The 14,583-nt window shown below is 46.4% G+C and overlaps 5 protein-coding genes across 5 annotated transcripts; 4 read left to right on the top strand and 1 right to left on the bottom strand.

The window, feature by feature from the left end:
- Nucleotides 1-239: 239 nt before the first annotated feature.
- On the top strand, nucleotides 240-887 carry BT62DRAFT_891989 (G10 protein; the record flags this gene model as incomplete). Its single annotated transcript, XM_043183090.1, has 5 exons — nucleotides 240-302; nucleotides 350-549; nucleotides 602-668; nucleotides 720-807; nucleotides 859-887. 5 exons carry the CDS (start codon nucleotides 240-242, stop codon nucleotides 885-887), a joined length of 447 nt encoding a protein of 148 aa, XP_043041170.1.
- Nucleotides 888-1,303: 416 nt separating this feature from the next.
- On the top strand, nucleotides 1,304-4,429 carry BT62DRAFT_1061149 (cation/H+ exchanger; the record flags this gene model as incomplete). Its single annotated transcript, XM_043178617.1, has 7 exons — nucleotides 1,304-1,372; nucleotides 1,428-1,503; nucleotides 1,550-1,696; nucleotides 1,749-2,357; nucleotides 2,417-2,517; nucleotides 2,567-2,754; nucleotides 2,805-4,429. The coding sequence occupies 7 exons, from the start codon at nucleotides 1,304-1,306 to the stop codon at nucleotides 4,279-4,281; spliced, it is 2,667 nt and encodes an 888-aa protein (XP_043041169.1). The 3' UTR covers nucleotides 4,282-4,429.
- Nucleotides 4,430-4,468: 39 nt separating this feature from the next.
- On the bottom strand, nucleotides 4,469-5,329 carry BT62DRAFT_947787 (NADH dehydrogenase alpha subcomplex subunit 8). The gene is made up of 5 exons (XM_043188036.1): nucleotides 5,160-5,329; nucleotides 5,019-5,106; nucleotides 4,895-4,967; nucleotides 4,776-4,835; nucleotides 4,469-4,725 (listed from the first exon to the last, which is right to left on the bottom strand). The coding sequence occupies exons 1-5, from the start codon at nucleotides 5,293-5,295 to the stop codon at nucleotides 4,636-4,638; spliced, it is 447 nt and encodes a 148-aa protein (XP_043041168.1). The 5' UTR covers nucleotides 5,296-5,329; the 3' UTR covers nucleotides 4,469-4,635.
- A 1,003-nt stretch (nucleotides 5,330-6,332) lies between these two features.
- Nucleotides 6,333-8,651, top strand: BT62DRAFT_892180 (DUF300-domain-containing protein; the record flags this gene model as incomplete). Its single annotated transcript, XM_043183097.1, has 4 exons — nucleotides 6,333-6,469; nucleotides 6,520-6,631; nucleotides 6,683-6,863; nucleotides 6,916-8,651. The coding sequence occupies 4 exons, from the start codon at nucleotides 6,333-6,335 to the stop codon at nucleotides 8,649-8,651; spliced, it is 2,166 nt and encodes a 721-aa protein (XP_043041167.1).
- A 1,211-nt stretch (nucleotides 8,652-9,862) lies between these two features.
- BT62DRAFT_1061113 (uncharacterized protein) lies at nucleotides 9,863-11,243 on the top strand (the record flags this gene model as incomplete). Its single annotated transcript, XM_043178616.1, has 5 exons — nucleotides 9,863-9,953; nucleotides 10,345-10,367; nucleotides 10,388-10,692; nucleotides 10,761-10,976; nucleotides 11,033-11,243. 5 exons carry the CDS (start codon nucleotides 9,863-9,865, stop codon nucleotides 11,070-11,072), a joined length of 675 nt encoding a protein of 224 aa, XP_043041166.1. The 3' UTR covers nucleotides 11,073-11,243.
- Between the last annotated feature and the right edge of the window lie 3,340 nt (nucleotides 11,244-14,583).

Below are 14,583 nucleotides of genomic sequence, written 5' to 3'. Positions count from 1 at the left end.
CCGAAGCGGCCTTTAGAATTGAGTGAAGCGAAAACCTGCCTAAACCTGTCAAGAGCCGTTTCAGAGGAGTGTCGGCCCAATGCCGATCCAGATGCCAAAAGACGGCTTCCGAATGTTTGCGTTGATCGGTACGTTCGCCGGTGTAGTTAGGTGATCACACGAATCACGTGATTTTGTTTGCCTGCGTTATTGCCTTTAAAGCTTAATTGCAAATGGCGCCTGCTCTCCTTCATACAGCCATGCCAAAGATTCGGACTACGCGAACCAAGAAGCCTCCAGAGGGCTACGAAGAAATTGAAGCGGTATGTGGGAGTCGTTTTGCCGAATGACGTTGCTCAAACATTAATAGGTTCTCGATGACTATGCAAAGAAAATGCGGGACGCCGAAAACGAAACTCATGAAGGCAAACGGAGAGCCGAATCACTGTGGCCTATCATGCGTATCTCTCATACTCGATCTCGATATATCTATGAACTCTATTATAAACGAGAAGCTATCTCCAAGGAGCTCTATGATTGGTTATTGAAGGAGGGTTATGCTGACGCAAAGTGAGTTGCCGTAGCCTCTGATTCAAACAATCGCTGATATCACGGGGTCCAGCCTCATTGCCAAGTGGAAGAAAACTGGCTACGAAAAGCTATGTTGTATCCGGTGTATTCAGACAAAGGTGAGTGCCTTTTTCATTGATCAAATGACTACTCTTGATTCAGATCATCAGGATATGAATTACCAAGGTTCAACTTGCATATGCAGGGTTCCAAAGGCACAGGTTCGATCAGGCACTATAGTTGAATGTGTTCATTGTGGTGTGTTAACCTGATGGTTTTCTATGTTTGTTTCGACTGATTCTGTGTCAGGATGTCGTGGTTGTAGTTCGGATTCTTAACCAATCGGCTCCTTTACTGCTTCAATTCATTGCTCGTTTGCCTGTTACCCATGTAAAGTTTGTAATAGAGGTTGTATCATATCACTTGAACGTGTTTCGTCACCGGTTCACCGATAACAAGATCTTGATGTGTTGATGTTTTCTGGTCACATTGGTACTTTCAAGGCAATAGCGCCCACTTAGAGAGGTCAGTTTTCTGACAGCTCGGGCATACTACAAATGCTGATATGGATCCTGCATTCTTACATCGGTACTTAGCCGTAACCAGGTGCAACTGTCGGGATTAGATTTAGTAATCAATGACGCGACCAAAAACGGTATCTTTAGGAGGCCGGTCAGGGCTCTTATAATAACATTAGCATACACAGGATTCACCCTGTTCCACCTTTTACCCCCATCATCATCTTTGGCGCGCCATGGGCGAATTTTCACGTACAACGGTCGAAGTAGCCAGGTCGTTGGTGGGCAGAGCGGCTTCTGGGCAGGTTCGTGTTCGTTGCTCATAAGAATGGAATGATTGCTTCAACCGCGGTTTCATAGGGCGGGGTTTTCTCAGGCGACAATCCATCTAAATACAATGCGAGTGACCCCATCCGTTTATGGATTATTCAATTAGGTACGCTTTTTGTCGTCGACGCTTATACTTACTGACATTTTACCAGTGATAATCATGTCTATGATCCAGTTTCTCTCGCTCATATTTTCACGTATTCGCCAACCCCGTGTAATTGCCGAAGTCATTGGAGGTGTCTTTCTTGGACCCACAGTAATGGGACGAATTCCAGGTTTCACCGCTGCCATCTTTCCAGGTCCGTTCGACTTTGAATCTAAAAACAGACCCATTCAGTTCTCCTATCATAGGCGCCGGCATGCCCTTGCTCAATCTCACGGCTAATATCGGCCTGGTCCTGTTCCTGTTCTTGGTGGGACTGGAAATTGATACGCGTTTAATGAAGAGAAACGTAAAAGCCGCAGTTTCCATTTCTGTTGCCGGTTTACTGTTCCCTCTTGGGCTCGGCGCTGGGCTCGGCGTAGGCGTGTACCGCGAATTCATTGATCCAAGCGTCAATTTTGGCTACTTTGTCCTCTTCACTGCGGTTGCTGTCGGTATTACCGCCTTCCCCGTCTTGTGCCGTATACTTACGGAGTTGAAACTCCTGGATACGACAGTCGGAGTGGTGACACTATCCGCCGGAGTTGGTAATGATGTCGTTGGATGGATCCTTTTGGCTTTGACAGTTGCTCTCGTCAATGCCTCATCCGGCCTCACCGCTCTATGGGTACTACTCACCAGTGTCGGCTACGTGATATTCCTCATATTTCCGGTTAAATGGGCGTACATCTGGTTGAGCAGAAGAACAGGAAGCTTGGACCAAGGGTCGCCGACGACGTCGATGATGACTGTGACTCTGCTTATCGTCTTCATATCTGCCTTCTTCACGGATATCATTGGAGTTCATCCTATCTTCGGTCAGTTTATGTCACAATTACTACCGCAAGAGTTTGCTAATTTCGGTTTCTTTCCGCAGGTGGGTTTTTGGCAGGTCTTATCGTTCCTCACGAAAATGGGTATGCAATTTCCTTGGTGGAAAAGATAGAAGACTTAGTCACCATTTTGTTCTTGCCTCTTGTACGTGTTGATTTGTATTTTGTATCGCTCTGACTTATCATGCTGACAGTACTTCGTCTCATCCGGGTTGAATACCAATCTTGGACTGCTCAACAATGGCGTTACTTGGGGCTACACCATCCTCATTTGTTTAGTCTCCTTCTCGGCCAAGTTCCTTGCCTGTGGTGCAACAGCCTTTGCAACAGGTTTCAACTGGCGTGAAGCCGGAGCTATTGGATCTTTGATGAGTTGTAAAGGGTGCGTTCTTATCGTATCATTCAATAACTCTTTACTCATTCTACGTGTAGTCTCGTCGAGCTCATTGTGCTCAACGTTGGTCTCCAAGCTGGCGTTCTGGATACTCGCACCTTCTCCATGTTCGTTCTGCACGCGATCGTCTTGACGTTCATCACGACACCTCTTGTCCTGCTATTTTATCCTTCGAGAGTTCGTGTTCATGCCTCTGGGGCCAATGATGTGCCCAAACTCGAAGGAGAAATTGAAGCTGGTTTGCCTCGCAAGCCTTCCTCTGACGATGAAGTCAGGACGAGGTTTGCGGTTGTATTAGACAAGATTGAACAACTGCCGGCTGCGATGACGCTGTCTCAGCTCTTGCAGCCTTCTTCCGTGTCAACAGACACATTCATCTCGTCTCCTGATGAAAAAGGGTCAACTCTGGAAGAGCGGACTCCCAGTCCAGTACCTCGGATATCCATTGACGCTCTTCGCCTCATTGAGCTCACGAACCGCACATCGGCTGTCATGCAATCCACAGAGTCTGACTCTCTGTTGCAGAGCGATTCCGTTTTGTCCATCTTCCGCACATTCGGTCGTCTTAACAAACTAGTTGTGTCCACCGCTCTCTCTGTTATTCCCTACGATGAATTCCCGGCCGCTATCTCCCACCACGTTACTGGTTCCGACTCTCAGATAGTTATCCTTCCGTGGTCACGAGGTCCTGGTGCCATTGCCGCATCGGACAACGATGGCAAAACTGGAGGTGCACGTAATCCTTTTGACGGTGTCTTCCAAAAATCATATACCCAAGACCAGACAAGCTCTGTCGTATATTCGGAGCTCATACGCAAGGTTTTCCTTAGTTGCCCGACAGACGTCGCACTGTTTGTTGATCGTGGCCTGAACCATGGGCCCAATCAGCAGCTCATTCTACCCTTCTTTGGAGGACCGGATGATAGGCTGGCTCTGCAGTTTTTGGTTCAGCTGTGTGTGAACACTGGGGTGAAGGGCGCCGTGGTTTGGATAACCAAGACGGATAATCCCTTGACGCCCACGAGCACAGCAGGATCTAATTTGAAGAAGCCGACGGAGGATACGAGTAGGACGGGGACAGTGCATCTGACTATGGCCGCTGCTGATACGATGTATGGATGCCAAAACACAGAAACGATGCTTGCGAGCGAGACGGCGGATAATTTGGTCTGGAACAAGTATACCTCGACCCCGGTGTCTGGTCACAGAGCGGCGATTGCATCTGCGCTATCTCGGATAACGTTCTCCAAACAAGAGGCTTCTGAACCGTTGCGTGCTGTTTTGGAACTCGTCCGCGCGGAGCGTAGTGGGGTGAACGTTATCGTGATGATGGGCAGGTCGAGGCGGATGGCTGTAGAGTCGCATAAGAGCGAGCTGGCGAAGATCGTGGCGGAGAAGGGTGCCTCGATTGGGTCGTCCGTTACCAAAACTCTAGGTGATGTAGGCGCTGCGCTTGTAGCTGACGGCGCCAAGGCCAGTCTGCTGGTTGTCCAGGCTGCTATTGCTGCATCATGAGTAATGACGTTTTCTCTCATACTATGTACCTTTTTTTGTTTTGCATGAATGACCGATCATGACTTCTTCACTTTACATGTATTGCATACTGTATATATCAAGTAAATATTGGCGATGCCCGGATTTTGTTCAATGGTTGAAAGATGACTTGCATACAGAACGGTCAAGTCTGATGTGGCTGGAAAACAAGGGCTGCGAAGAATGCTTCTCATTATGCAGTTGAAGGAAAGGATCTATTGATGCAGATACCTCCACAGAAGGACGTCATGGAGTCGGCAGCTTGGCGTCCTAGTGGGCCATTGTTTGAAGTTTGAAATATAATGTTATACATCGTCTACGTAGGTATAAATGCCGTCACTTTTGGACGCCCGTGTAAACGGGATTTTCCACTTCGTGTATCGGTTTCTGGCCCTCTGGCGTTCCGGGAATGGTCTTGAGCAAGCCCTACAGATAGAGATTAAATGTTGGTAATCCACAACGAGGAATGGACGGACCAGCTTCTCAAACATGCAAGAATTCAGAGCTCGTTCGGGTTTGCGACACATGTAGTATTCCTGTGGAGAGACCGATATTATGCATTGCGGTCCAATGGTCCAGAAGGCAGAGGCCGAACCTGGTTATTTCGCTCAAGGCAGTTCCAGTGGGTCTCGAATTGCTTCGCACAGTTCTCTCGCATTTTCGTGAGCCTAAATTGCATTAAACAGCGGGTCCTGTAGGGCAGCAGCAAAGACACGCACAAGTCAGCCGTACATCTCGTCACTCTCCTGCCCTCCTTCAAGCAATGGGCTGGGTCCCTGTTCTCTGCTTTGCATAGCATGAAATCCTCTGAAGAAGGGTACTCAGACACGTAGATAGACCGGTGCGAGTTAAGCACGAACCATTGTACTCTTTGCAATAAGCCCCGATGAAAAATGCGGCGCTTTTCAGAGGTCCGCTGGTAGCGCCAATTTCTTCTACCTTTGGAGGTGCAGTCGTCTGTGCATCTACAAATTGACTCTGCACCGTTGAGCTCATCGTCGTCGATGGTGAACTGTCGGATATAACAGGCGCGGAGTCTGAAATCGCCGTCAGCCAATCGCTGTTTCCAAATTGAAAGGAAAACTTTCGCGTCTTACCCTCACTGCCGCGTAATCATGGTGCGCTATAGCCTGTTGTCCTCCATTCACGTGCATTTATCACAAGATTTCGTAGTCTCGAAAGCCACCACCAAAAGTCTACCAGCTCCTCCTGCGATCGCACAGACTGACCATCTTCTTGACGCGAACGCCAACAACGACGGTGCAGGAAATCAAAGAAGAGGCACTCTCCGCCCTGCTTTCCGATGTCAATGTGAATGATGTACCAAAAGTTACGGGCGTCGATGACTTTGAGATTTGCAAACTCTTGAAGAGTGCGGGGCCGATTCCTCAATACCAGATACTGGACCACTCGATGGCGATCAAGGACTGTGGTATTCCGAATTGGGAGGTCCTGTACTTCCAGTTCCGCGACGAAGCGACTGGTAAGCGTCCATTTGGTGTTGTCACGTATAGCTCTTTACCCTGCAATACGATCGTTTTTTCCACTTGGTCTGGTAGGCGCTAAGCAGCCTGTGACGTTCATTGAGCCGCCAATGTTTGAGGAAGAAGATATGCCACCTCCATCTGGATCATCAAACAAGGGGAAGCGGAAAGCGACGGACTGAGCCAGGAGGTGTAGGAGTGTCCAAGCATTTTGAAAGTCTTTCTTGTGGTGAAGTCGACTATAGTGGCTGCCTGTCTTGCGAGACTAGGATTGCACGTCATGTACATCTACGAAACTTTACTGGGTACAAAGCATGTGTATATTCTAATTATCATACACTTAGATCCTAGACTGCAGGGGGGGAAAGACTGGGCGCCGCGTAACCTTCTAACTTATTTCCCGACTGGAGACATTCACGCGCACGTGGCGACCTACTTTCGATCGCTTACATATTCACAGTTCGTTGCAACTTTGCATCATCGCAGGCACTGCGGTTTACGACCTTTTCCACAAGTCACCGTCACGATACCTTACGACCAGCGACGATAATGCTTGGAGGCGCAGGCTCGAGGCTACCCACCGTGGTGCTTGTCGTTGCAGGGGTTTCTACCGTTATTGCTGTTTTGGTTTCAGCAATGTCTATATATCTTCAGTTGAAAAATTACAGAAGGCCTGTTCTGCAGAGGTGCGCTGCTGGCAGTTCTTGTTCAAGGTGATAGCTGATCAATGTACTAGGATGGTTGTACGAATCATGATCATGGTGCCAATCTATGGCGTTTCTTCATTCATATCGCTCTTTTCGCTTGAGGCGGCCGTATTTATTGACGCTGTGAGGGATATATACGAGGTGCGTAGGCTGTGTGCTTTTTGCTCTAAAACGGCGCTCACCCGTCCCCAGGCCTTTGTCATCTATTGCTTTTTCCAATTACTACTCTCATATTTGGGTGGGGAGCGTTCGCTTCTAATCCTACTTCACGGACGACCGCCAAGGGCGCCGCCCTTTCCTATCAATTTCTTCAAGCAGGAGCTGGATGTCAGCGATCCTCACACGTTTCTGTTCCTCAAACGGGGAATTCTGCGTGCGTGTCATCGTGGTCTTGATTGGTACTAAACTTAAACGCGGGCGTGCAGAGTACGTACAGGTCAAGCCGGCCCTTGCCCTTGCTACTGTGATTCTCAAGGCATGTGGGGCTTTCAACGAAGGCGACCTCCGTGCCAACTCTGGATATCTCTACGTCAGTATCATCTACAACATCAGCATTTGCCTGAGCTTGTATTGTCTCGCCATGTTTTGGATAGTGGTCAATAATGACCTGAAGCCTTTCCGCCCCGTCCCAAAGTTCCTTTGCGTAAAGGGAATCCTATTCTTCTCCTTCTGGCAGTCCATACTCATCTCGATCTTGGTGGCGACTGGTGTCATTACCAAGTTAGGTCCTTACACCGACAGCGAAAGCATTTCGTTGGGTCTCACTGACACCCTCATATGCATGGAGATGCCTTTTTTCGCTATTGCTCACATGTTCGCGTTCTCCTATACCGATTTCATCAACAAGGACAAGTCATTTGTCGCTCGCATGAAGGTATCATACGCTTTTCGCGACGCGTTCAGTTCTCTCGACGTCATCGAAGATTCAAAGGCGACCCTGCGTGGTGAAGGAATGGAGTATCGCGAGTTTGAACCCTCAGAAGGTTTCATGCACCAGGGTGCTGGGCGAGACAAGCGCATACGGGCGGGACTGAGATATAGCAAAGGCGGGAAACGTAAGTACTGGCTTCCCAAGACTGCTCCCGAGAACCTACATCCGGGGCGCTTTGAACGGGGGGTTAATCGTGTCATTACGCGCGTGGCGGGAGCAGATGAAGGAGAGAGCATACACGCACCGCTGTTACAGGGGGACGCTAATGACGTGATCCACGACGCGTCGGATTTGGAGGAGGAGCATGATTACGACCTGTGGGATCAGCAGCCACATGCAGAGGATGACTATGAGTTGGCATTTGGTGACCTCGACGAAGCTGATGAAGAACTGTTCGATCATAGTCGGAAATATCTCTTTGGAGATTACAATTATCCTGTTATCGACGCAAGCTCCGAGGATGCGCGTGCCGCCATATGGGATTTGGAGGAGCGGGTGTTAAGAGACGAACGAGGAGCGTGGTTTTCGCCTATTCGAGGAGCGAAAGGACGAGTTGTTATGGATCGGCGGGACGGACCTACATGGCGCGGATACGGAGCCGTTGGCACGACCAAACAGAAGAGGACGGAATCCTATAGCGATGCAAAGATTATCGACTTAGAGCAAGATGTGGTTCCAGAGGTTATGGATGTCAAGAAGAGATGGTCAAAGAAAAACGATGCGTCAACATCTTCTTCGCCTGGGCCGTCGTCTGCGGAGAGCAGCAGTGCCCCCGGGAGGCGGTCGCGGCTATCATCGTTATTGGCCAAGAGTCCACCACAGACCCGTGAATCGTCTCCATTACCGTCAGATGCTGTTGATTTGATTGTGGAAGACAAGGAGGCGATGCGGGAGCGTCGGAAGGGTGAACCTGCGATTCGCTCGCCTCTCCGCAGGGTCTACAGGCGGGGGGTTGTCAAGCATGATGGTGAGGGGGGATGGACCGAGGGAGAGCTGGCGGTGGAAGAGCGGGATGGTGATTCGCAGGAACCGGATAATCGTATACGTGCCGGGGAGGTGGTACTTCGTGAGGTTGGGGACGAAGGAGACCGGGCCCGGGAGGTTTCGTTGCAGGAAGAGACGTTTTCGCCTGTGGTTGAAGCAGAAGGTGTAATCGCTAGGGCTGAAACTCCCCCGCCTCATACACGATTGTTGATAGACCATTTGGACGATGATAATCCGTGGGCCTGAGCTTGAGTTGATCCTTTCCTTGTTTATATGTTATTGTATCATCAGCATCGGGTGTAAAACAGTATTATTTACATATACGGCATATAGTTTTCGCAAGAGCTTGTAGTGTGGTCGGTAAATATGTCTGGACACTGGTGGATTTGATATGGGTTGACAATGCTTCTTTAGGGCAGGTTCGCGTTCGCTTTTATAGTCACCTGTCTGACGCCACCTCTTCCTCTGTTCCAGAAATTCCACAAGAAGTATCTCCGTCAAGCTTCTGTATGAACATATCCTCCATGCCACTGTTGGAACAATCGAGAAATGAGTTTCCGACGCTATGGTAAGTACTCCAGAGTCTATTGACATTACAATGTGACGCGCCGTGGTGAGTTCCAGTTCGTAAATGATTTTGTATCGAATACTCTCAGTGCTCATCTTGTCTCAGAGAAAGTCACGACCACCAAAACGTCTCTGAAGAGCTGTAAGGTTGCTTAGATCGCTGACTTCTCATCGATGCCCAGCGTGTTTTAGGTATTGGCGTCGTTTTCTCAAAAACTCAAATCTATAAAAGAGTGGGTGGGAGGTTGTCTCTCAAGTTGGCACCACCATAACATGGAGACGTTTGCGATAGTGGCTTCTTGTCTATATGGTTCAAGTCAGCTGCTTTTCTTCCGCGCCTTCCAATTTTTCTTTAGACAGTCGACTACATTTCCACAACCTGCTGGTGGTGTACTATTGGACGCATTTGGATGTTCGGACCTACAGCGTATCTCGCAAAAGAATTCTTTCCGGAGCGCTAAAAACGAAATACATCTGCTGACTTGCAAATATACAGCGTGTCCGAAGGATACTCTCACGATTGACAGTGCCGCATCTTCTCTGCCTGTGTAGGATTCTCGTTTATCTATGACGCTCACGGGCAGAAGGTCTAAAACCAGCCTGTTGAAGCGATCTATTGGGAGATCTACGGACTACGAATAGGTTACACACTCAGACATCAAGTTCTTTAGGACGCACGATGTCAGAACTGAGAATACGCTCGAGAATGCTGCCGCCCTGTTATACAGTACTGAATGTACCTTTCGTAAACGTTCAGGCTTGTGACTGAAAATTTCCCGTAGACTATGGCAGCTGTTTCCTTCTGTCGGGCCTACTTTCGGAACCAGTCAAGGGTATAATTTAATCTAGGCGGTGCCATTACCACATCTACCGGCACTCTTCCCTTCCCCATGTCTGTCGAAATCATTGGCAAAGCAGACTTCGAAGTCGGTCCAAACACCTATCAGACTCGGTATAAAGTTGTCGGTGACCTCAAGTCGGGTAAAATACCTCTTGTCCCAATCAATGGGGCGCCAAATAGCAACTAAGAGTAGTACGTCATTTCTTATAAATGTTGTCTGACCTCAGTCTAATCGTTTACCTGGTAGTATGTTGTGGGTGGCCTGATTCGATCCAGGAGCATTGCCGGTATCGCTTATGATTTATCATAGGCCTCATACGGCTCTGATGTCGACGGGGTATGTGCAATCATACAATCTATAGTCGCGTTGAGCTAACATGAGCCCAGCGTTCCTTTGATCTTCAACGATCCACTTGGATGTGGCCAGTCGACACATCTTCCCGATGCCCCGGAAGACTTCTGGACACAAGAGCTATACATGGATGAGCTCGACAATCTCATTTCTCATCTTGGGATCTCCGATTCATTTAGTATTCTCGGACATCTTTAGGGAGGTACGCCACTATTGTTCCAGCGCAATATCTTCAAGAGCTATGACCGTAGTAAAGGAATGCTGGCAGGACAATATGCGGCATCACGTTCACCTAAGGGTCTCCGACATTTGATCGTCGTCTGCGCCATAACTTCCGTAGAGGGTGGGAAAATTCCCTTCGTCGAGAAATCGCCTTCAGCCCGTCTTCGTGCCTTGTCGCAGCCCGTCGTGCCAGGTCTGGAAATACCAGACGCCGATCATTTCTTTTTGGATGCCACCAGCGTAACGGAGGATGTCGTGACGTCTTGGAAATGCATGGTGGAGAATGAACACATCTGGAAAACAAGGTACGTTGAGATTTCCTTTTTGCATACTAGTCCCAGTCCTCTTGCTCAAATTTCTCTGCAACTATTAGGTTCGGTGGAAAATTTGATACCCGTCCGATACTTGAAATAACGGGGAACCTCCACAACTGGTCTATCGTGGACATTTTTCCCGGCATCTCATGTCTGATGCTTTGTATCTCTGGAATCAACGAGGATAGATTCAAGGCATGGATGACCGTTCCAGACATAAAGTGGGTGAAAATTGAGAATAGTCTCAATTTCCCCATGAATGAAGGGCACGAACAGTACGTCTGTGTTTATACTGTTGCTTTGATGAGTTAATTCTCATGTTATCGTACAGGTACCTGCGCACAGTGGCAGATTTCTTGGAGGCTTCATGAAGAAGCATTGTGCCCGGTTCTTTGAGCCCTTTATGTTCTCGAAGGCTACTAGTCACGTAAATAAAGAACTTGAATTTTTCTATGTGACATCAGTGCTATCTGACCCTTCCAGCCTCAAACGTGCCATTTGACCCTTAATGACTATTTCAGCAAGTGTGAATCAAGACACTCACCACGATAAGATCCTTTGGATGATGAGGGCCTTACCCTACCCAAGAGCGCTCCCAGTATCAACGTTATCGTATCCACGATAAAAAGAGAAATGTCGACATTAAGCCAGATGATTTGTGGCAGTGAGAAACTTGAAAGAGGTCCAAGTCAATTACACGTGTGATGACTATTCAAACAAGGGGAATAGTTTCCGGGTATAAAGGTCAAAACGTATCTCTGAGATCCAAAGGACAAGGCTGCCCAGGAAAGTCGGAAGAGCAGGAAAGGGTTGGGAAAGGGCCAGCATCAATTGATCAATAGCGGTAAACCCTAACCTCGTGTTTGCACCGGACTTTCCACAGCCCGATCAGATCATCACGCACATCTACTCTTGTTCACAACCTTGACAATAACATGATTATTTTCTGAGTAGAGAACTATTTGGATTTCATGATTTTTTCCTGTTGGGATAGCAATCCCGAGCGAGTACGAGAACATACTCAAAGATATGATGCCAGTCAGCAGCAGCTGACTTGGATCATGATCCAGACTTATTTAGTATCTCGTAGAAAGATCCTGAAGTAATACAAAATGTATTTAAGTAGAACGTCTCTCTCTTGAGAGGCTAATTCTAATCCTCTGTACATTACTCTGCTCTCTACTTACAACAGGTTATGGGCCCTGGCCATAACTGAACTTATGTCACTACTCACTTCACACCCTTTCATACTTTACATACACATGTAGAACCACATGGATAGCCATTCCATGTATAGAATTGACCCCCTTAAGGGCCTGGAAAATTATCCAACATGGAAAATCAAGATGATCGATATCCTAACCGATTTAGGACTAATTGATTATACAGATGGAAGCATTCTGGCCCCAGCAGACACAACACTGGTGGCAGATTGGAAGAAGAGCCATAGGAAGGCTCTTTCAACAATAAGATTGTGGGTTTCTGATGGCCCACTGGTATATATTGCTGGTTCAAAGACTTTGGCAGGAGCCTGAAAAGCTCTGAAAGATATGTATGAGTCCAGGGGACCCATGGGAATTGTTCTTGTCAGAAGAAAATTCTTTAAAGCTCAGTGCAAAGAAGAAGGAAATATAGAGAAGCATATTAGAACTTTGAGATCCTATCAGGAGGAGTTGGCATCCCTTAAGCAGAAAGTTGAGGAGGAGGACTTCTCTATTACACTGCTTATATCACTCCTGGAATCATGGAATTCATTCATCTCATCAGTGGATACTGCTGACTTGAAAGATTCTTACAAGTTGATTTTCTGAATTCTTCAGGAAGACATCCAATTAAAGAAAAAGACTTCTGATTGGACCACAACACTTGCAGCACATGGCAAGAAGTCCAATCCAAAAGTCACATGTTACAGATGTGGGAAAACTGGTCACATCAGAATAAATTGCCCAAATAGGAAGAAGAATTCTAGAAAGTCATGGAAAGAAAAGGGAAAGGGCCAGACCTAGACACATATTGCCAAATCAGACTCAGACTCAGAAGACTACATATTTTGTGCAACAGATGTCACACTTATCTCACTCTCAGGAGTATCATGGCTAGGGGATTCTAGCACCACCAAACATATAGTCAAAAATAGATTATATTTTTCTGACTATGTTGAAATCCCAAGACATGAAGTCATTGGTGTAGGAAAAACCAAGAGTTTAGGAAGGGGAACTGTTAAGATTAAAATGGTTGAAGGAGAAAAGATCACTCCAGTCACACTAAAGGAGTGTATCCACTGCTCTGATGCATCATTCAATCTTATGTTGATAGGGTGCATTACAGATGCTGGATTTGAACTCAAATTCAAAGAGTCCAGAATGGATATTATCTCACCACATGGCAAGATAATCAGCCATGGAGATAAAATATCAAAGCTGTTTAGCCTTGACATCATTGTTTCAGAAATAACCCAGGCCCATGCTATGAAATCAGCTCAATCATGGCAAAAGTGGCATAAAACATTAGGCCACTTAAATATGGGATCAGTAAAGAGACTATTTAGGAAGAAAATGGTCAAGGGGATGGATATAGATGAGTCAGCTGAGCCTCAGACAGATTGCATAGCTTGCATAAAAGCCAAACATCATACCAAGCCATTTCCACAGAAAGCTGAAAGAGACTATACTGAAATAGGAGAAATGACATTTTCAGATCTATGGGAGCCAGCTCAAACTCAGAGTATCCATAGTAAAAGATATTATATAAGCTTCACAGATGGAAAATCTCAAAGGACAATGTTGTATTTTTTGAAGTCAAAACAAGATATGGAAATTTGAAAGAAGATCCAGCAGTATCAAAAATACATCAAAGTCCATAAAGAGAAGGATCTGAAGTTTATGAGGATTGACAATGAAAAGGAATATGTCAATGAAGAGATAAAGGAATACCTTCAAAACAATGGCATACAGTTGGAATTGACTGCAGCATATTCTCTATCTCAAAATAGAGTTGCTGAGAGAATAAATCAGACTCTTGTAGAGCATGCACACACCATGCTAGAAGAACATCATTTACCAAAGTTTTTATGGCCTGAGACAGTGGCATATGCCACATATTTGAAGAACTGATCACCAACTAGGGCCATCAAGAATGATCTAACTCCAGAAGAAGTGTTTCAGAGCATGAAACCAGATATTTCAGCATTTCAGGAATTTAGAGTAAAGTGCTAGGTGTTACAGCAAGACAACAAGAGGTCAAAACTGGATTCAAAGTCAAGAGAATTTATTTTCACAGGTCTTACAGATGAATCCAAGGCCTGGAGATATTATAACCCTCAAACCAGACAGATTCAGATCTCAAGAAATGTTATATTCTCTGAAAACAATACTACAGAGCCTATAGACACTAACTATATAGTCTCTCACTCTTCATTGCTCAAAAGGGAGTCAGAGAGCAAAGTTGAGCAGACTCTAGATGGAAATGATAGCATTTCAGATGATTTTGTGAATGCTGAAAATGCTGAATCAAAAGAGAAAACAGCCTCTGATGTATCATCAATCAAATCAAAGTTTCCAATATAGCATGAGAAAGTGATTGAGCTATATGACAAATCAGCCCAGATCACATCAAAGACTCAACCAAGTTATCAGACACTTTATAATCCAAGTGCACAAGCCATAAAAACATCAGAACAACAGCATACCTCAGAAGAATCATTTTTAGAAGCTATAAATATTGCAATAAACTATGCATGCATTGGGGAAATGTTAAGCTCAAATTCCACATGACTATTAACACATAATAAACTGTTCAGAATCTTGCACTTCAGGTTAGACTGACAGAGTTCACTGATGTGTCAATAGCATTATATAGTCAAGGCATGGCAAGTAGCTCAAG

This window comes from Guyanagaster necrorhizus (assembly GCF_019112545.1).
Source record: "Guyanagaster necrorhizus MCA 3950 unplaced genomic scaffold BT62scaffold_9, whole genome shotgun sequence".
Classification (NCBI taxonomy): Eukaryota; Fungi; Basidiomycota; class Agaricomycetes; order Agaricales; family Physalacriaceae; genus Guyanagaster; species Guyanagaster necrorhizus.
Note: the sequence above shows the minus strand (reverse complement) of the source record. Positions and strands in the feature narration are given on the sequence as shown.